The 21,725-nt window shown below is 44.9% G+C and overlaps 1 protein-coding gene across 3 annotated transcripts in view; it reads right to left on the bottom strand.

Moving 5' to 3' along the window:
• The window catches only part of GDPD5 (glycerophosphodiester phosphodiesterase domain containing 5), a 300,231-nt gene that overhangs the window by 44,119 nt on the left and 234,387 nt on the right, over positions 1 to 21,725 (bottom strand). For all 3 annotated transcript variants that reach the window (XM_067466461.1, XM_067466463.1, XM_067466462.1), the window contains exon 9: positions 2,545 to 2,627. In XM_067466461.1, the coding sequence (XP_067322562.1) occupies positions 2,545 to 2,627 (83 nt within the window). The remainder of the gene's footprint in view (positions 1 to 2,544; positions 2,628 to 21,725) is intronic.

Raw genomic sequence — 21,725 nt, 5'->3', positions numbered from 1 at the left:
AGGGGGGACTCAGGGCGGCTTACATGGGCAACAATTCAATGCCATAATATCAATACAACAACATAAAATCAAATACATAGAAAATTAACAATAACGTTAATTAAAATCACATACTCATATGCTAAAATAGTCGCCTAATCAGAATCACATATCCGTTTCCAATTGTTATAATCCTATGGTCCGGTTCAGTGTCTAAATGCTGCTATGTCCACTAGCCAAAAGCCTGGCTCCAAAACCACAACTTTAGTTTTTTCCTAAAAGTGAGGAGGGAGAACGCCGATCTAATCTCACTGGGGAGCGAATTCCACAAGAAGGGGGCCACCACTGAGAAGGCCCTGTCCCTCGTCCCCACCAGATGCAACTCCTGGAACCATTCCATAAGTGCTGCCTCAGGAAAATCCTGCAAATCTCTTGGGAAGACAGGTGGACAAACGTCAGCGTGCTGGAAGAAGCAAAGACCACCAGCATTGAAGCGATGGTCCTCCGCCATCAACTCTGCTGGACCGGCCATGTTGTCCGGATGCCCGACCACCGTCTCCCAAAGCAGTTGCTCTACTCCGAACTCAAGAACAGAAAATGGAACGTTGGTGGACAGGAAAAGAGATTTAACTGAGAACTGGGAAGCCCTGGCCCTTGAGCACTCCAGCTGGAGGTCAGCTGTGACCAGCAGTGCTGCAGAATTTAAAGAGGCACGAATAGAGGGCGAAAGGGAGAAGCGTGCCAAGAGGAAGGCGCATGAAGCCAACCCCGACCAGGACCGCCTTCCACCTGGAAACCAATGCCCTCACTGCGGAAGAAGATGCAGAGCAAGAATAGGGCTCCACAGCCACATACGGACCCACAAGAACACTGGAAGACAATCATCCTCGGAAAGCGAGGGATCACCTAAGTAAATAAGTAAGTAAGTAAGTGACGCCGGTGGGACCGAGAGCAGGGCCTCCCCAGTAGATCTTAAATTACGAGGTGGAACGTAGAGAGAGATACGTTCGGATAAGTAAGCTGGGCCGTTTTTGCGCTGTTTATTTTGTATGCAACACTGCAAGTTTATGTTTTGACTCTGCTGACAAGAGTAAAGTTTTCTGTTTCTTTTCCCTCTTGCCTTTGTGCAAAGTTATTATGCCTTTCGCATTGGACCAGACTAAATTCCGCTTAAGCGTAATAGAATATGCTTCCTTGGAGTCTGACAGAGTCTCCTCCTTTGGCGATTACCAAACAGAACCCGGTTGGCCATCTATTGGGAGTGCTTGGATTGTGTCATAGAATCATAGAATCATAGAATCAAAGAGTTGGAAGAGACCTCCTGGGCCATCCAGTCCAACCCCATCCTGCCAAGAAGCAGAAAAATTGCATTCAAAGCACCCCTGACAGATGGCCATCCAGCCTCTGTTTAAAAGCTTTCAAAGAAGGAGCCTCCACCACACTCCGGGGCAGATAGTTCCACTGCTGAACGGCTCTCACAGTCAGGAAGTTCTTCCTCATGTTCAGATGGAATCTCCTCTCTTGTAGTTTGAAGCCATTGTTCCATTGCGTCCTAGTCTCCAAGGAAGCAGAAAACAAGCTTGCTCCCTCCTCCCTGTGGCTTCCTCTCACATATTTATACATGGCTATCATATCTCTTCTCAGCCTTCTCTTCTTCAGGCTAAATATGCCCAGCTCCTTAAGCCACTCCTCATAGGGCTTGTTCTCCAGACCCTTGATCATTTTAGTCGCTCTCCTCTGGACACATTCCAGCTTGTCAAGATCTCTCTTCAATTGTGGTGCCCAGAACTGGACACAATTTTCCAGATGTGGTCTAACCAAAGCGGAATAGAGGGGTAGCATGACTTCCCTAGATCTAGACACTATGCCCCTTTTGATGCAGGCCAAAATCCCATTGGCTTTTTTGCTACCACATCACATTCCTGGCTCATGTTTAACTTGTTGTCCACGAGGACTCCAAGATCCTTTTAACACGTACTGCTCTCGAGCGAGGCATTGTCCCCCATTCTGTATCTTTGCATTTCATTTTTTCCTGCCAAAGTGGAGTATCTTGCATTTGTCACTGTTGAACTTCATTTTGTTAGTTTTGGCCCATCTCTCTAATCTGTCAAGATCGTTTTGAATCCTGCTCCTGTCCTCTGGAGTATTGGCTCTCCCTCCCAATTTGGTGTCATCCACAAACTTGATGATCCTGCCTTCTAGCCCTTCATCCAAGTCATTAATAAAGATGTTGAACAGGAGCGGGCCCAGGACGGAACCCTGCGGCACTCCACGTGTCTTCCTGCATGACACAAAGGGGTTGGACTGGATAGCCTTTAGAGTTTGTTCCAATCTATGATGTTATGATTCTATTGAATTGTGCCCTGAAAATCTGAAGGCCGCTATGTAGCTCAAAAGTTGACATGCTCTTCAAAGGCACCAGGTTCTCGAATGCTTCACTGCTCTTCTTAAAAGCATCCCTGTCTTATGTAATGGTGATAAACTGCTCCACTTAATAGTGAGGAATATAGACAAGGGCAAGGGACTTTGAAAGCCTAGGAGGAAAAGGAAAAGAGAGAAACTTGCCTTATCACTACATCTGCTTGCACTCCATAGACTTTCTGCTCCACTGCCTTCTGAAAGGACATCAGCGTGTTCTCTGGTGCCAGCTGGAGGAGAGAGAGAGAGAAAAAAAAAAACAGGGAATAAACAATATTATTTATTCATAGGAGCATGCTGCCAAACGAGACACCATCAGAGCAATGAGAACAGTCCGTGAAAAAGCCAGAATGGACTATTGAAACAGCATCACGTAGACGGCATGGAAAACCGGAACAGCGAGTCAACGTTCTCACTAGACTCTTCAGATAAAGTAGAGTCTTGATATGCTTATCTTCATATCTAAGAGAACAAATAGGACAGTTTCTTGGAATCATAGAATCAAAGAGTTGGAAGAGACCTCATGGGCCATCCAGTCCAACCCCATTCTGCCAAGAAGCATCCTCTTCATCTTGGAAAGAAGTGACGAGCGGAGTGCCGCAGGGTTCCGTCCTGGGCCCGGTCCTGTTCAACATCTTTATTAATGACTTAGATGAAGGGCTAGAAGGCATGATCATCAAGTTTGCAGACGGGACCAAATTGGGAGGGATAGCCAATAGTCCAGAGGACAGGAGCAGAATTCAAAACGATCTTGACAGATTAGAGAGATGGGCCAAAACTAACAAAATGAAGTTCAACAGTGACAAATGCAAGATACTCCACTTTGGCAGAAAAAATGAGATGCAAAGATACAGAATGGGGGACGCCTGGCTCGAGAGCAGTACGTGTGAAAAAGATCTTGGAGTCCTCGTGGACAACAAGTTAAACATGAGCCAACAATGTGATGTGGCGGCAAAAAAAGCCAATGGGATTTTGGCCTGCATCAATAGGAGCCTAGTGTCTAGATCTAAGGAAGTAATGCTACCCCTCTATTCTGCTTTGGTTAGACCACATCTGGAATATTGTGTCTAATTCTGGGCACCACAATTCAAGAGAGATATTGACAAGCTGGAAAGTGTCCAGAGGAGGGCGACTAAAATGATCAAGGGTCTGGAGAACAAGCCCTATGAGGAGCGGCTTAGGGAACTGGGCATGTTTAGCCTGAAGAAGAGAAGGCTGAGAGGAGATATGATAGCCATGTATAAATATGTGAGAGGAAGCCACAGGGAGGAGGGAGCTAGCTTGTTTTCTGCTTCCTTGGAGACTAGGACACGGAACAATGGCTTCAAACTACAAGAAAGGAGATTCCATCTGAACATTAGGAAGAACTTCCTGACTGTGAGAGCCGTTCAGCAGTGGAACTCTCTGCCCCGGAGTGTGGTGGAGGCTCCTTCCTTGGAAGCTTTTAAACAGAGGCTGGATGGCCATCTGTCAGGGGTGATTTGAATGCAATGTTCCTGCTTCTTGGCAGGGGGTTGGACTGGATGGCCCATGAGGTCTCTTCCAACTCTTTGATTCTATGATTCTATGATTCTATGAATATTGCATTCAAATCATCCCTGACAGATGGCCATCCAGCCTCTGTTTAAAAGCTTCCAAAGAAGGAGCCTCCACCACACTCCGGGGCAGAGAGTTCCACTGCTGAACGGCTCTCACAGTCAGGAAGTTCTTCCTCATGTTCAGATGGAATCTCCTCTCTTGTAGTTTGAAGCCATTGTTCCGCGTCCTAGTCTCCAAGGAAGCAGAAAACAAGCTTGCTCCCTCCTCCTCCCTGTGGCTTCCTCTCACATATTTATACATGGCTATCATATCTCCTCTCAGCCTTCTCTTCTTCAGAATGAACATACCCAACTCCTTAAGCCGCTCCTCATAGGGCTTGTTCTCCAGACCCTTGATCAGAGTTTTAGTCCAATGACCAAACCACCACATTATGCCGGCTACCCAAGATATCTCCATGAAGATTCAGAATAAAACCTGGAGTGGATTCACTGCCCAATTAAATGAGATCCACCAGCTAGCACTACTTCTTGAATATGTGGACATTCTTAGTGACTTTTGTTACAGTAAGTCGTAACAGGATGGAAGCCATAGGGAAGAAGGTTATTGCTTCCCTTCCTTAGAGTAGCATATTGCTTCACCTAATCAGAGTAGTGTATTGCTTCTCTAAACTGTATTCTAAAATCCATACAGTTATACCCCACCAAGTGTGGCCCAAACATGCTAGCTGACCTACATTACCAGCTGCATATAATAATTAACATCATAAGGTTTTTCTTTAACACACACTTGATCCTGTTGCGACTTACTGTAACAAAAGTCACTAAGAATGTCCAAATATTCAAGAAGCAGTGCTAGCTAGTGGATCTCATGTCAATGGGACATGAATCCACTCCAGGTTTTACTCTGAATGTTCATGGAGATATCTTGGATAGCCAGTATGATGTAGTGGTTTGGTCATTGGACTAAAACTCTGTGGAGACTAAGGTTCGAATTTCTGTTCAGCCGTGGCAATCCATTGGTCATATTGGAAGGGTCACACTGTCTCAGCCTCAGAGGGAAACAATGGCAAAACCCCTCTTGTCACAAAGTAAAGTTGCTTACCTGTAACTATGTTTCTTTGAGTGGTCCAGTGAAATTCGCACCTATGGTATTTCCTGCGACAGGTGTGGATTTCACAGTGATCACACTGAAGAAAGTAAGGTTGCTTACTAGGCAACCAACCTTAAAAACTCTGGCATAGACACTGAGAACTGGGAAGCCCAGGCTCTTGACCGCTCCAGCTGGAGGTCAGCTGTGACCAGCAGTGCTGCAGAATTTGAAGAGGCACGAATGGAGGGTGAAAAGGAGAAGTGTGCCAAGAGGAAGGCATGTCAAGCCAACCCCGACCGAGACCGCCTTCCACCTGGAAACCAATGCCCTCACTGCGGAAGAAGATGCAGAGCAAGAATAGGGCTCCACAGCCACATACGGATCCACAAGAATATTGGAAGACAATCATCCTCGGAAAACGAGGGATCGCCTAAGTAATATGGAGGAGGAGGAGGAGGAGGAGGAGGAGGAGGAGGAGGAGGAGGAGGTGGTGGTGATGGAGGGCTTGATTCTTGTAGCCCAAGAACAAGCAATTAGAACAAATGCCATCAAAGCCAGAATTGAAAAGTCGACAATAGATCCCAAGTGTAGACTCTGTGAGAAAGAAAACGAAATGATAGATCATATCCTTAGGTGCTGAAAGAAGATTGTGCAGACAGACTACAAGCAGAGGCACAACACAGTTGCTTAGAATATCCATGGAACTTGTGCCAGAAATATCATCTGCCTGTGACAAAGAACTGGTGGGATCACAAGCCTGAAAAAGTTACAGAAAATGAACATGTCAAACTACTTTGGGACTTCTGGATTCAGACACACAGAGTTTTGGAGCACAAGACTCCTGACCTCATGATCGCATTAAAAAACAAAGTATGGATTGTCGATGTTGCAATCCCAGGTGACAGCAGGATTGAAGAGAAACAACTGGAAAAGCTGGCACAATATGAGGATTTAAAGATCGAACTGCAAAGACTCTGGCACAAGCCAGTAAAGGCGGTCCCAATGGTGATCGGTACACTGGGTGCAGTGCCTAAAGACCTTGGCCTGCACTTAAACACAATCGGTGCTGACAAAATTACTATGTGTCATCTACAAAAGGCCACCCTACTCAGATCTCCAAACATTATTCACCTACACATCACTCAGCCCTAGACACTTGGGAAGTGTCCAGCGTGTGATCCAATACAACAGCCAGCAGAGTGATCTTGTCTGCTGTGGACTCATCTTGTTGTGTTTCAAATAATAATTCTATTTGTATCCTGCCCCATCTCCGCAAGAGGACTCGAGGTGGTTAACACGCCACATAGTACACAATAAAATACTTGAAATAAATACAAAAATCTGGGTGGAATTTATTTGGAGACCAAGGTCCACCATTGGCTCTGAGAGGCACCGGGCCCCATCAGTGCCAAGGCTGAGAGAGAATTGTAGAGTTGGAAGACTGTAAAAAGGTGTTTTGTTTAATTAATTACAATATTTCTATCCCCACCTTATAATCAAATGGTTCCAGGGCAGTGTACAAATAAAAACAATTTAAAACAAAGCACCTTGACCACTGTTTTTTTAACCTTTTAAACCTGTTTTAACTTGTTAATCGTGTTTTAACCAGTTAAAAGAGGTTTAAGAGATTAAAACAGTTTTTAAAGCCATGGGAATTAGCATCCTGAGATTAGCCCAAGGAGAATCAAAGCCTTTGATGGACAGCCATGTTTTCACCAAGCATCTATATTTTCAGCCATATTTTAATCATTCACAATTTCTCAGTTTTGGGGAAAAGGCAGAAGGTAAAGAAAGACATGGAGGCAGTGACAGACTTTGTATTTCATAGAATCATAGAATCAAAGAGTTGGAAGAGACCTCATGGGCCATCCAGTCCAACCCCCTGCCAAGAAGCAGGAATATTGCATTCAAAGCACCCCTGACAGATGGCCATCCAGCCTCTGCTTAAAAGCTTCCAAAGAATGAGCCTCCACCACACTCTGGGGCAGAGAGTTCCACTGCTGAACGGCTCTCACAGTCAGGAAGTTCTTCCTCATGTTCAGATGGAATCTCCTCTCTTGTAGTTTGAAGCCATTGTTCCATTGCGTCCTAGTCTCCAAGGAAGCAGAAAACAAGCTTGCTCCCTCCTCCCTGTGGCTTCCTCTCACATATTTATACATGGCTATCATATCTCCTCTCAGCCTTCTCTTCTGAGAGGAGATTCCATCTGAACATTAGGAAGAACCTCCTGACTGTGAGAGCCGTTCAGCAGTTGAACTCTCTGCCCCGGAGTGTGGCCTAGGAACAAAGATTATTGCAGATGCAGATTTCACCCTCCCTATTCAACTTGTATGTAGAACACGTCATGCGACGTGCGGAGCTTGACTAATCCAAGGCTGGAGTTAAAATTGCTGGATGAAACATTAACAACCTTGGATATGCAGATGATACCACTTTGATGGCTGAAAGTAAGAGGATCTGAGGAGCCTTCTAACCAAGGTGAAAGAAGAAAGGGGAAAAGCTGGGTTGCAGTCAAACATCAGAAAAACCAAGATGATGGCAACCAGACTGATTGATAACTGGCAAATAGAGGGAGAAAACATGGAGGCCGCGACAGGGTTTGTGTTTCTAGGTGCAAACATGATTGCAGACGCGGACTGCAGCCAGGAAATCAGAAGATGTTTACTTCTTGGGAGCAATGACCAATCTTGATAAGATAGTGAAGAGTAGAGACATCACACTGGCAACAAAGATCCGCATAGTTAAAGCAATGGTATTCCCTGTAGTACTTATTATACTTAGGCGATCCCTTGTTGGACGAGTAAGATGGTCTTCCATGATGCGTTTCCTTGTGGATTCGTAGGTGGCTGTGGAGCCCTATTCTTGACCCGCATCTTCTCCCACAGTGAAGGCATTGGTTTCCAGGTGGAAGGCGGTCTCGGTCAGGGTTGGCTTGACGTGCCTTCCTCCTGGCACGTTTTTCTCTTTCACTCTCCACTCATGCCTCCTCGAATTCTGCAGCACTGCTGGTCACAGCTGAACTCCAGCTGGAGCACTCAAGGGCCAGGGCTTCTCAGTTCTCAGTGTCTATGCCAGAGGTTTTAAGGTTGGCTTTGAGGCCATCTTTAAATCTCTTTTTCTGTCCACCAATGTTCCATTTTCCATTCTTAAGTTCGGAGTAGAGCAACTGCTTTGGAAGACGGTGGTCAGGCATCCGGACAACTTGGCCGGCCCAGCGGAGTTGATGGCAGAGGGCCATCGCTTCAATGCTGGTGGTCTTTGCTTCTTCCAGCATGCTGACGTTTGTCTGCTTGTCTTCCCAAGAGATTTGCAGGATTTTCCGAAGGCAGCGCCGATGGAATTGTTCCAGGAGTTGCATGTGACGTCTGTAGACAGTCCACGTTTCGCAGGCATAGAGCAGGGTTGGGAGGACAATAGCTTTATAAACAAGCACCTTGGTATCCCTACGGATGTCCCGGTCCTCAAACACTCTCTGCTTCATTCGGGAAAATGCTGCACTCACAGAGCTCAGGCGGTGTTGTATTTCGGTGTCGATGTTGACTTTGGTGGAGAGGTGTAGTAACCTATGGATGTGAGAGCTGGACCATAAGAAATGCTGAGCGAAGGAAGAGAAACGCTTTTGAATTGTACTGCTGGAGGAAATTGCTGAGAGTGCCTTGGACTGCAAGAAGATCCAACCAGTCCATACTTCAGGAAAGAAAGCCTGACTGCTCACTGGAGGGAAGGAGATTAGAGGCAAAGATGACATTCTTTGGCCACATCATGAGAAGACAGGAAAGTTTAGAGAAGACAATGATGCTGGGGAAAATGGAAGGAAAAGGGAAGAGGGGCCAACCAAGGACAAGATGGAGGGATGTTATCCTTGGAGTGCCTGGCTTGATCTTGAAGGAACTGGGGGTGGCCACAGCCCACAGGGAACTCTGACATGGGCTGGTCCAGGAGGTCACGGAGAGTCGAAAGCGACTGAGCAAATAAACAACACCAATAAAGAAAGATGGTGTTTCTTTATGACATAGGGATGAGATATATGGGAGCAGAGGCAAAACCGGGCATGGGCAAACTTTGGCCTTCTCGCCAGGTATTTTGGACTTCAACTTCCACAATTCCTAACAGCCAGTAGACCAGTGGTTCTCAACCTGGGGTCTCCAGATGTTTTTGGCCTTCAACTCCCAGAAATCCTACCAGCTGGTAAACTAGCTGGGATTTCTGGGAGTTGAAGGCCAAAAACATCTGGGGACCCCAGGTTGAGAACCACTGCAGTAGACTGTTAGGGATTATTAGAGTTGAAGTCCAAAACACCTGGAGGGCCGAAGCTTGCCCATGCCTGGGCTAAACAATCTCCATTTCAGATCTATGGGTTTATTTTCAAAGCTTCCTTCTAGGCAACGCAGACGTGAAAAAAACTAGCCAATTTTCTCCTCTTATTGAAAAGTAATACTAGGTTCTCATTGGAAGTTTCCTTGGGAAAGTATGTTCTGTAACAATATTGGATTGTTCCCAAGCATTGTGACGGAAGCAAATGGAGAAGCACCAATTGGTTCTGAAGCAAACACACCAAAATTTGACCCGCACTCCTTTGTTGAAAAGTGTTGGAAAGTCTCTTTTTACACTCTTGCAAATGATTGGAGAAGTGTTTCAGACCATTAATGGCAGTTCATATTGCCTCATATTACACATTCTTAATTGCTTATGCAGAAGAATATTGAGCACAAAGCATTCTAAATGGAATATCTGGCCAAATTTGTAGTTTTCTGGTTGTTGTTCTTGTCTGCCTTCAAGTCAAGGTGAATCTAACGCCATGCTCTAGAAGCATTCTCTACTGACATTTTGCCTGCATCTGACCGCATAAGAAAGCTGATGAAGAAACACAACCTACAAACTATCTACAGACCCACTAAGAAAATCCAACAAATGCTACATTCAGCAAAGGACAAGAGGGATCCTCTCACTTCTGCAGGGGTCTACCGTATACCATGCAGCTGTGGACAAGTCTACAGAGGGACCACCAACGCAGCAGCATTGCCCAGACACGAATCAAGGGACATGAAAGGCACGGCAGACTCCTTCAACCAGAGAAGTCAGCCATAGCAGAGCAACAGATGAACCAACCTGGACACAGCATGTTATTTGAGAACACAGAAATGCTGGACCACTCTCACAACCACCATGTCAGACTACACAGAGAAGCCATTGAAATACACAAGCATGTGGACAATTTCAACAGAAAGGGGAAAAAAACATGAAAATGAACAAAATCTGGCTACCAGTATTAAAAAATTCTAAAATGATAACAGTAAATAAAGTACAAAACTCAAACACAAGGGAACTCCAGACAATAAACTATCAGGAAAAGCTAATCACCTCTCAACAAAGGATTCCCCCAGGCAGTAATAAGCCACACCTAAAAACTGTCAGGCCATCAAATGCTAATCAAGGTGGCCAATTGAAACATTCACACCTAGCTCCAACAGACAAGAGTTCTTTCTCCCACCCTGGACTTTCCACCCAATTTTCCTAGTTTCCAACAGACCTCACAACCTCTGAGGACGCCTGCCATAGATGCAGGTGAAATGTCAAGAGCGAATGCTTCTAGAACATGGCCATACAGCCCGAAAAACATGCAACAACCCAGTGATAATGGCCATGAAAGCCTTCGACAATACATTGAATTACTGGGTTGATGTAGGTTTTTTCGGGCTATATGGCCATGTTCTAGAGGCATTCTCTCCTGACGTTTCACCTGCATCTATGGCAAGCATCCTCAGAGGTAGTGAGGTCTGTTGGAACTAGGAAAAAGGGTTTATATATCTGTGGAATGACCAGGGTGTGACAAAGGACTCTTGTCTGCTGGAGCTAGGTGTGAAGGTTTCAACTGACCACCTTGATTAGCATTTGAAGGCCTGGCTGAGCCTGGGAAAATCCCCTGTTGAGAGGTGTTAAGATGTGCCTGGTTGTTTCCTCTCTGCTGTTTTGCTGTTGTAATTTTAGAGTGCAGTGCCTGGGGAATTGAATTAGTTTGAATTAGCTTGTCTCTGGCCAAATGGCTGAGCCCTTCCACGCTCTAAGCATTTACATAATCCCAATAAAAGCTGTGTTCACTTTTCATAATATACAATAGTAGAATAAAATGACAGCCCTTTTATAAAAATATCAAAATCAAGGTTTGCTTTTTGGAATAGTTTAAGTATTTCCTAGTCCTAGGGAGTTGACTCCATAGATGCAGAATCTGTGGTTGCAGAGAGACAAATGTATTTGCTAGCAAATATGCAACAAACACCTTTTATCTTCTAATCCATGAAAGAAGAAAGATAGAACAAAGGAGGGAAGGATTAGAAAGCCTTTGTGACCTGGGGAGAACACTTTCTGCCTGAAAGAAGTCCTTAAAAGCCTCAGTTCCGGAAGAAAGGGATTTGTCTCGTTTAAAAGGCAGAAGTGGGACAATCCATTACATTACAGATTTGAGTAGGTGGCAGAAGGGGTTTCAGAGCTCTCCGTCCTGCTGAGAAGCACTGTTGGTTTCAGCTCCGGAAATCATTTCCAGCCGTGAGATGACACAGGAGGGGCTGCCCAGGAGCGGAGATGCAATTACCTGCCTACTAACACCAAAACTTCAAGGTGCAAGAAACTGCAGGAGGCAAAGGCCAAGCCAAGAACCCAGCCTTGGTTCTTTGAGCATAGAATCATAGAATCATAGAATCAAAGAGTTGGAAGAGACCTCATGGGCCATCCAGTCCAACCCCCTGCCAAGAAGCAGGAATATTGCATTCAAATCACCCCTGACAGATGGCCATCCAGCCTCTGCTTAAAAGCTTCCAAAGAAGGAGCCTCCACCACACTCCGGGGCAGAGAGTTCCACTGCTGAACGGCTCTCACAGTCAGGAAGTTCTTCCTAATGTTCAGATGGAATCTCCTCTCTTGTAGTTTGAAGCCATTGTTCCGTGTCCTAGTCTCCAAGGAAGCAGAAAACAAGCTTGCTCCCTCCTCCCTGTGGCTTCCTCTCACATATTTATACATGGCTATCATATCTCCTCTCAGCCTTCTCTTCATCAGGCTAAACATGCCCAGTTCCCTAAGCCGCTCCTCATAGGGCTTGTTCTCCAGACCCTTGATCATTTTAGTCGGCCTCCTCTGGACACATTCCAGCTTGTCAATATCTCTCTTGAATTGTGGTGCCCAGAATTGGACACAATATTCCAGGTGTGGTCTAACCAAAGCAGAATAGAGCATGGGGAGCATGACTTCCCTAGATCTAGACACTATGCTCCTCTTGATGCAGGCCAAAATCCCATTGGCTTTTTTTGCCGCCACATCACATTGTTGGACTCCAAGATCTTTTTCACACGTACTGCTCTCGAGCCAGGCATTGTCCCCCATTCTGTATCTTTGCAGGCATCAGAAAGTTTTGCCCCTCCCCCAGGTGTTTTGGACTTCAACTCCCACAATTCCTAACAGCCTACTAGCTGCAGTGCCTTTTGTGTTCTTTAATTCTGGGCAATGCTGCAATGTTTGGGGGTCCCCATGTAAACTTATCCACCGCTGCAAGGTATTCTCCCTGCAGTGATTAGTGGATCCCTTTTATCCTTTGCTCAGTGTAACATTTGTTGAATTTTAGTGGGTCTGTAGATTATGTTTCTTCATTAGTTTCCCTATGCAGCCAGTGGTTCCCTTGATGTATGGCAAGGACACTTTTCCTCTAGTCTTTAAACTGCCAACTGAACCCCTGAAGATGCCAGCCACAGATGCAGACAAGACGTTAGCGGAGAATGCTGCTGGAACTTGGCCATACAGCCCAAAAAACTCACAGCAACCCAAGAACAAGTTTATCATTGAAGATCCACCCAGAGGAAAAGTGTTCCTGCCATACATCAAGGGAACCACTGACCGCATAAGGAAGCTGATGAGGAAACACAACATACAAACTACAGACCCACCAAGAAAATCCAACAAATGCTACGTTCAGCAAAGGACAAGAGGGATCCTCTCGCTTCTGCAGGAGTCTACCGTGTACCATGCAGCTGTGGACAAGTCTACAGAGGGACCACCAAATGCAGCAGCATTGCCCAGACACGAATCAAGGAACATGAAAGGCACAGCAGACTACTTCAACCAGAGAAGTCAGCCATAGCAGAGCACCTGATGAACCAGCCTGGACACAGCATATGATTTGAGAACACAGAAATGCTGGACCACTCCAACAACCACCATGTCAGACTACACAGAGAAGCCACTGAAATAAACAAGCATGTGGACAATTTCAACAGAAAGGAGGAGACCATGAAAATGAACAAATCTGGCTACCAGTATTTAAAAACTCTAAATTTACAACAGCAAAACAGCAGAGAGGAAACAACCAGGCACATCTTAACACCTCTCAACAAAAGATTCCCCCAGGCTCAGCCAGGCCTTCTAATGCTAATGAAGGTGGTCAGTTGAAACATTCACGCCTAGCTCCAGCAGAGAAGAGCTCTTTGCCCCACCCCAGCCATTCCACAGATATATAAACCCATTTTCCTATTTCCAACAGACCTCACTACCTCTGAGGATGCTTGTCATAGATGCAGGCGAAACATCAGGAGAAAAATGCCTCGAGAACATGGCCATATAGCCCGAAAAAACCCACAAGAACCTAGTGATTCCAGCCATGAAAGCCTTCGACAAGTTTATCATTGTTTTTTTCTGAGGCTGTCAGAAGAGTGTGATGTTCCCATGGTCCCACAATGGGTTTGCATGGCTGTGCAGAGATTCAAGACCTGCTCTGCTTGAGTCCTAGACCTACATTTAAAGCAGCCCTCCATGTTGTTTCTTGGTATCGTCCCCAAACAGCTGTAAAAACATAAAATCATTACATGCAGCGTCTTTGTTTCAGCTATCTTGAACGCACTACTTGGATGAAACAACAAAGTGATCTCCATACAAACACATGGCAAAAAAATATTGAGAGGTGCAAGAGGATTGTTTTGAATTTTTTTTGTTTGGGAAACCAAGAATGGTTTGGAAAACCAAGCCCTTTGGGCTCAGGTACATGAGGAGCGGGATTTTATGATGCTCTGCCTCAGGGAGCAAAATGCCTCAAGCCATTACCTGCAAAGCTCCTTCCTCTTCTGAGCAAATCACCTTTCCCTAAGCCCTTCTTGAATGACCTTTCTTGTTCCTGACCTTACCTGCCCTCCCCTGACCGTCTGGCTTTCTCCTCTACTTAGCCACCATTTGTATACCAAATAAACAAATCTATATAAATAAAAATGTAATGTTCATTTGTGGGATTAACATAACTCCAAAACCACTGGACGAATTGTCCTCAAATTTGGACACAAGATACCTATCAGGCCAACGAGTGACCATCACTCAAAAAATTGATTTTATCATTTGGGAGTAGTAGTTGCTGGGATTTATAGTTCACCTACAATCAAAGAGAATTCCGAATTCCACCAATGATGGAATTGAGCCAAACTTGGCACACAGTTGGCACTCCCATGACCAACATGACCAAACTTGGCACTCCCAAGACCAACAGAAAACACTAGAAGGGTTTGGTGTGCACTGACCTTGAATTTTGGAGTTGTAGTTCACCTATATCCAGAGAGCACTGTGGACTCAAACAATGATGGATCTGGACCAAACTTGGCATGAATATTCTATATGCTCAAATAGAATGAACACAGATGGAGTTTAGGGAAAATAGACCTTGACATGTGGGAGTTGTAGTTACTGGGATTTATAGTTCACTTTCAATCAATGAGCATTCTGAACTGCACCAACAACAGAATTGGGGCAAACTTCCCACACCGAACCACCATACTTAAGACCATCCAGTCCAACTCCCTTCAAACATAACCAAAGCCCTCCTGACAAAGAGCCATCCAGCCATAGATATAGATAGATAGATATGATTCTCACACACAGAGAGATATATAGTATCATAGATTTGAAAGGGACCCCTAATGGACAATTATATGTTCCATGTTCCAGAGTAGGCAAATCAGACAATCTCCGCATCAACACTGACAAAGAAACAGCAAGAAATACTGTTTACCCACAAGCATAAAGACATTATATATATTAGAAACCAACATTTTCTCGTTACTTTATTTTCCAGATGACCAGACTGGGCCACAGCAATGTGTGGCAGGGGACAGCTAGTCTATATAAATAAAAATACAAACGCAACAGAAGAGACTTTAAAAAACCAAAAAAACAAAAACAAAACACTAACACATGTGCCAAACCACACACATATATATGCAAACATGTTGACCATTTCCACTCCCTTGGCAGTCACCTCTTCACAAAAGTCAACATTTCTACGGAAATGCAACACCGCCTGAGCTCTGTGAGTGCAGTATTCTTCCGAATGAAGCAGAGAGTGTTTGAGGACTAGGCCATCCATAGGGATACCAAGGTACTTGTTTACAAAGCTATTGTCCTCCCAACCCTGCTATTGTTGTTCATTTCCGACTCTTTGTGACCTCATAGACCAGCCCATGCCAGAGCTCCCTGTCAGCGGTCACCACCCCCAGCTCCTTCAAGGTCAATCCAGTCACTTCAAGGATGCCATCCATCCATCTTGCCCTTGGTTGGCCCCTCTTCCGACCAAGGCCCCCCAATTCTGCTACATGCCTGCAAATGTGAACTGTCTAAAGACTTCACATGCAACTCCTGGAACGATTCCATCAGCGCTGCCTCCGCAAATCTCTTGGGAAGACAGGCGGATAAATGTCAGCATGCTGGAAGAAGCAAAGACCACCAACACTGGAGCCATGGTCCTCTGCCATCAACTCCACTGAACTTGCCACATTGTCCGGATGCCTGGCCACCGTCTCCCAAAGCAGTTGCTCTACTTCGAACTCAAGAACGGAAAATGTAATGTTGGTGGGCAGGAAAAGAGATTGAAAGATGGGCTCAAATCCAACCTTAAAAACTGTGGCATAGACACTGAGAACTGGGAAGCCCTGGCCCTTGAGTGCTCCAGCTAGAGGTTAGCTGTGACCAGCAGTGCTGTAGAATCTGAAGAGGCACGAATGGAGGGAGAGAGAGAGAAACGTGCCAAGAGGAAGGCGTGTAAAGCCAACCCCAACCAGGACCACCTTCCACCTGGAAAGCATTGCCCTCACTGCGGGAGAACATGCAGGTCAAGAATAGGGCTCCACAGTTACCTACGTACCCACCGCCAAGACACCGCACTTGGAGGACAATCTTAGACAACGAGGGATCGCCTAAGTAAGTAAGTAAACACTCATATATACACATATATGCACACACATATACACACAGAAAACACATATACACAGACTGGGCCACAGCAACATATGGCAGGGGACAGCTAGTATAATATAAAAGTGCAACATTAAATAAATGGCATTTAGACCTTGCATATTAAAATAATTTGATACAATTTAAATGTAATATAATTAAAACATGTTGGAAATAAACAAGAACGCTATAATCAGATTAGATTAAATTAGATTAGATAAGAGCAATCAACTGCAATATCGGCAATTAAACTTGAACGAGTTTTTGTTGCTGACGGGATGAAAAGGGAGACCTTGAGAGTGACCAAAAAGTCATTATCCAAAGGAGATGGCAGATCTTCCTCAGACCTCTACCTCTGAGGATGCTTGCCATAGATGCAGGCGAAACGTCAGGAGAAATGCCTCTAGAACATGGCTCTATAGCCCGAAAAAACCCACAAGAATCTACTTTCCTGAACCGTTTTTGGAAGGTAAATAAGAACTGATCCCAAGGAGTTGAGTCTACGCCCATAATACAATAAGCAGAAAATACAAAGACAGAAATAGAGAGCCAGAAGAGCATGAGAATAAGTGCTATTGATCACAGATCTAGGCATAGCTTCAAGACAATGGGCTATAAAAGCATCTCAGAGGTCTTCTGGGATCATTTGAAGTGAAAACCCCAGCCTGGAAAACACACAACAACCCTCAAAAATCCCAATACTTTGAACCTGGGGCTAATTTCACACACTCATAAACACAGGCGTCTATGTGCTGTCATCTATCTTTCAACTTTTATTTTGCTTTAGAGATGTTATTTTTGAACTACCACTCTCCAAATCTATTCAAAGTTGGGGGAACCGAGGAGTTGGAGTCCAACGAAATTAGATTTTCCAAGCTCTAAATAAGATAAATGATGCTTCACAATCCAGATCAAACATGAAACAAGGTGAGGTATCTGTCTTATGAGCTAGATCAATGGGCAGCAATTGCAATTGAAATAAAAGTCAACTGCCAGTGTTATGAATAACTTTTCAATAACTTTAAAGCACAGGTTCTTTTCATTGCAATTTTCCAGTAAGAGAAAAGGTATCAGTGTTGGGACTCAGCATGTGTGCGAACCTGAGCCTGAATCTCTGATTGTATTACCTAATGCTGATGCCAATGTTGATGCTAAGGTTGATGGGCCTAGTTTGGATAGTGAGGCTGAAGTGATCAACAAGGACGAGGTTGCACCAGGATTGTGGCGCAGCTGGCTGAGTGTCAGCTGCATTAAGATCACTCTGACCAAAAAGGTCATGAGTTCGAAGCCAGCCCAGGTTGGAGTGGGTTTCCAACCAATTGTGTGTAGCCTGTTGTCAACCTTTGCAACCCGAAAGACAGTTGCATCTGTCAAGTAGGAAAATAAGGTACCACCTTAAAATGTGGGGAGGCTAAATTAACTGATTTATGAGGTCATAAAAAAGACTCCAGCAAAAGCATTCGGAGAATGCGGAAGTGCTTCATCAGCGTCGCAGATGGACGATGAAAGCGACAGCTTCCCTGGTGGCCAGAAAAAGTTAAATAGCCTCTGTCTATGTTTGTATGTCAGAAATTGGCATTGAATGTTTGCCATATGTGTGTACACTGTAATCCGCCCTGAGTCCCCTGCGGGGTGAGAAGGGCAGAATATAAAAGCTGTAAAAAAATAAATATAAATAAGATGGAAACATTTTGGGCAGTAAAAATCCTACAGGCTTTGATTTAGAGACTTCAAGGTAAAAGCCAAGTTCTCATGAGAAAGTTTCTGAAAGACCGAGAGAAGAAAATTCACTCCCTTTTCCTCCTGGCCCGAGCTTGCAAGATAACTTGACAACTGGACGGGTCAATGATAACAGCTGCAGCTCGGAGATAAGGCAGAACCGCAGGGAGGCTCAATGTTTACGTAGGTCTGAGAGAATCCAACAACTGAAACCAAAGATTAGAGTTAGCCAGAATACGTTTTGCAGATTTAAGAGTGCCCGTGAGGGGGATTTCCTCAGACCAAGCATCGTTTAGTATCAAGTACAAACCTCCTGGGTTTTCCAGTTTCCAGTGGTCTGGTCTCTAAGGGAATTTCTGGCTTCAAGTGAGATTAGTAAGGCTAATCTGTACGTGGATTTCTATTGAGAGTTTTCTGGACATAACTGCTTTGGATTTTCTGCAAGCTTTCTGGACATTGCTGTTTGCTATTTCATTCTGGCTTTTTTTTTTACCTTTGGACTTCAATCTATTTTCTATTCATCATTCAATAAAAAGGATTGTATTTTTCCCGAATCAAGGTGTGGTGTATTAATGACAAGAGAGCCCTGTTTCCTGCTCAGAAGTGCAACAATCAGAACTTTATAGGACAACATTTGTTCTGTTGCGCGCTGGGCCTGTAACAGCTGTACTTTTCTATAGGACGTATACTTTAAGCCCAGCGGGAAGCCAGGGGGCCTCAAAGAGAGGTTCTCAGGGATTTCTCTGAAGTGATGGTCTTTAGAGTCTTTAATGATACTACAAAGTCTTTATTATGGAACAAACAACAAATCTTCAATGGTTCAAACAACACTTCAAGGCTTTCTTAGTCTAGTCCTCAATGGACTGGCACCTGACTTTGATTAACTGTACTTTCTCTGTAGGAAAAAACCCTTTTTAACCTCTCCTAGGCTGTCCACTATCCAGGCCTCGCTGATGTGGGACCCACTACCGACCCCAAATGCATCTGGGTATCGAGTAGACCTACCAGCCAAGGCTTGAAGATATTTCAGCTGGAGTTCTGTGGATCTGTAATGCTGTTCTCCCTTCGAGAATTCTTAGAAACTTCAAGGCTGTTTCCCTCTGATGCTGTGAGGCTGAGAGGCTGTGAGCTCTTAGCCAGAGCTTTGGGACCTTTCTCCTGGAATTTCTGTTTCTGTATCCCCAGATGTTATTGAGAAAAGAAGCTTTTCTACGAGACGAGCTGGTCTACATCCTATAGCTTAGCTTCCTTATGTGAGACTGCCCAAAAAATGGCTCCTTTCCCTCCCAGAGCCCAGAACAAGGGGCGGAACCAAAGCTTAATTATGATGGACAGGAGGCCTGTCCTACAACTCCCAGAAACCCCAGCCAGTGTACCAGCTGTTAGGATTTCTGGGAGTTGAAAGCTAAAAACATCTGGGGACCCCAGGTTGAGAACCACTGGTATAGGGCTTTATAGGTCAAGACCAGCACTTTCTCAAGTGGCTCCTGACATGATAAAAAAAGCCCAATTCTGTCCCATTCATACACCTTACATACAATTCCATTCAAACCATATGTCATATTTATTCATGACACCAATCTAATCCATATTTTGCATTTGGAATTGAGAATGGTCACCATGTTGCCCTTTGCCTCAAGCAGCAAAAAGTTTTTGAGGCATCTCAGCACCACATTTGCTGAACATCTTTGGAATTCTACAATCCTATTACTCAAGTTTGCCAGATTAATTGTGAGGCTTTGTCACCTTTACCTTGAAGGTGGGGAAAAAAACACACACACACAATTAAGCCTACACATCTTCTATTTCAGGGCATGACACATCTTTAGGGTTTTAATTAGGGCTCCCTTCTCGCCTTGCAACAGCTAGCAGTACACAACTCCTTTCGCAGAGCATATGTTTGTGTTAAGCCAAAGATCAACATGTATTAGTAGGAGAATTAGCTGCTTTTAACAGACTGCCTTTGGCAGTAAGCATTAAGATAATGAGCGAGGGGAAGTAAACAGACTTGGCTGAGAGTCAGGCATCTGAAGCAGGGCCAGAACAATGTCGCTCCTGTTGGTATTGTTAAAAGCAAAGTGGAGAAAAAGGAGCTGGAGGAAAAGATAGTTTGCGAACAACGTTCCGATGCCTGACAGTCTGTGGGTGAATGCATTTGCCCTTACTTCCTGATCCATTTGACAGATGCTTGCAGAAAACTAAGAAGGAAGACAAAATAATAAAGACTGCAGCTTTATTTGAGGGAAAAAAACAATGATTTATTCAGGTGAGCCAACAATGTGATGTGGTGGCAAAAAAAGCCAATGGGATTTTGGCCTGCATCAATAGGAGCATAGTGTCTAGATCCAGGGAAGTCATGCTACCCCTCTATTCCTCTTTGGTTAGACCACACCTGGAATATTGTGTCCAATTCTGGGTCCCACAATCCAAGAGAGATATTGACAAGCTGGAATGTGTCCAGAGGAGGGCGACTAAAATGATCAAGGGTCTGGAGAACAAGCCCTATGAGGAGCGGCTTAAGGAGCTGGGCATGTTTAGCCTGAAGAAGAGAAGGCTGAGAGGAGATATGATAGCCATGTATAAATATGTGAGAGAAGTCACAGGGAGGAGGGAGCCAGCTAGTTTTCTGCTTCCCTGGAGACTAGGACGCGGAACAATGGCTTCAAACTACAAGAGAGGAGATTCAAAGTGCTGGTTCCGACCTATAAAGCTCTATACAGTTCTGGCCCTGCTTACTTGTCCGAACGCATCCACCCCTATGTCCTATCTTGTAATCTAAGATCATCTGGGGAGGCCCTGCTCTCACTCCCATCAACAGCACAAATATGTCTGGCGGGGATGAGAGACAGGGCCTTCTCAGGGGTGGCTCCCCGCCTATGGAACACACTCCCAACGGAGGTAAGATCAGCTCCCTCCTCCTGGCTTTTTGAAAGAAATTAAAGGTATGGTTTTGGGACCAGGCTTTCAGACAATAGATGTAAGCAGCACTTTAGAGGACCATGACTGGAATGACGATACGGCTGACAAGATTGTTTTATTGTTTTTAATGATTGCTTATTTATTTTATTATTTATTTATTTACTTTATTTCTATACCGCTTTTCTCAGCCCTCAGGCGACTCAAAGCGGTGAACAACATCAGTACAAAATATCACAAAACAAGTATAGGGCAATTAAAAACAATTATCACATAAACCATTAACATCAGTATAACAACCATTAGCGCCTCAACAGTAAAATCAGAATCCAGTCTCGTCATCCATTATTCCGTATTCCTATGTTCAATTACACTGTTTAATCAAATGCTTGTTCGAACAGCCAGGTCTTCACTTTCCTCCGAAACGGCAGCAGGGAGGGGGCCGATCTGATATCTGCAGGAAGGGCGTTCCACAGCCGAGGGGCCACCACTGAGAAGGCCCTGTCTCTCGTCCCCGCCACTTACTTACTTACTTACTTAGGCAATCCCTCGCTTTCCGAGGATGATTGTCTTCCAATATTCTTGTGGGTCCATAGGTGACTGGGGAGACCTATTCTTGCTCTGCATCTTCTTCCGCAGTGAGGGCATTGGTTTCCAGGTGGAAGGCGGTCTCGGCCGGGGTTGGCTTGATGCGCCTTCCTCTTGGCATGCTTCTCTTTTTCACCCTCCACTCGTGCCTCCTCAAATTCTACAGCACTGCTGGTCACAGCTGACCTCCAGCTGGAGCGCTCAAGGGCCAGGGCTTCCCAGTTCTC

Source organism: Anolis sagrei, chromosome 3, assembly GCF_037176765.1.
Source record: "Anolis sagrei isolate rAnoSag1 chromosome 3, rAnoSag1.mat, whole genome shotgun sequence".
Taxonomy (NCBI): domain Eukaryota; kingdom Metazoa; phylum Chordata; class Lepidosauria; order Squamata; family Dactyloidae; genus Anolis; species Anolis sagrei.
This window is presented reverse-complemented; position numbering and strand designations above follow the sequence as displayed.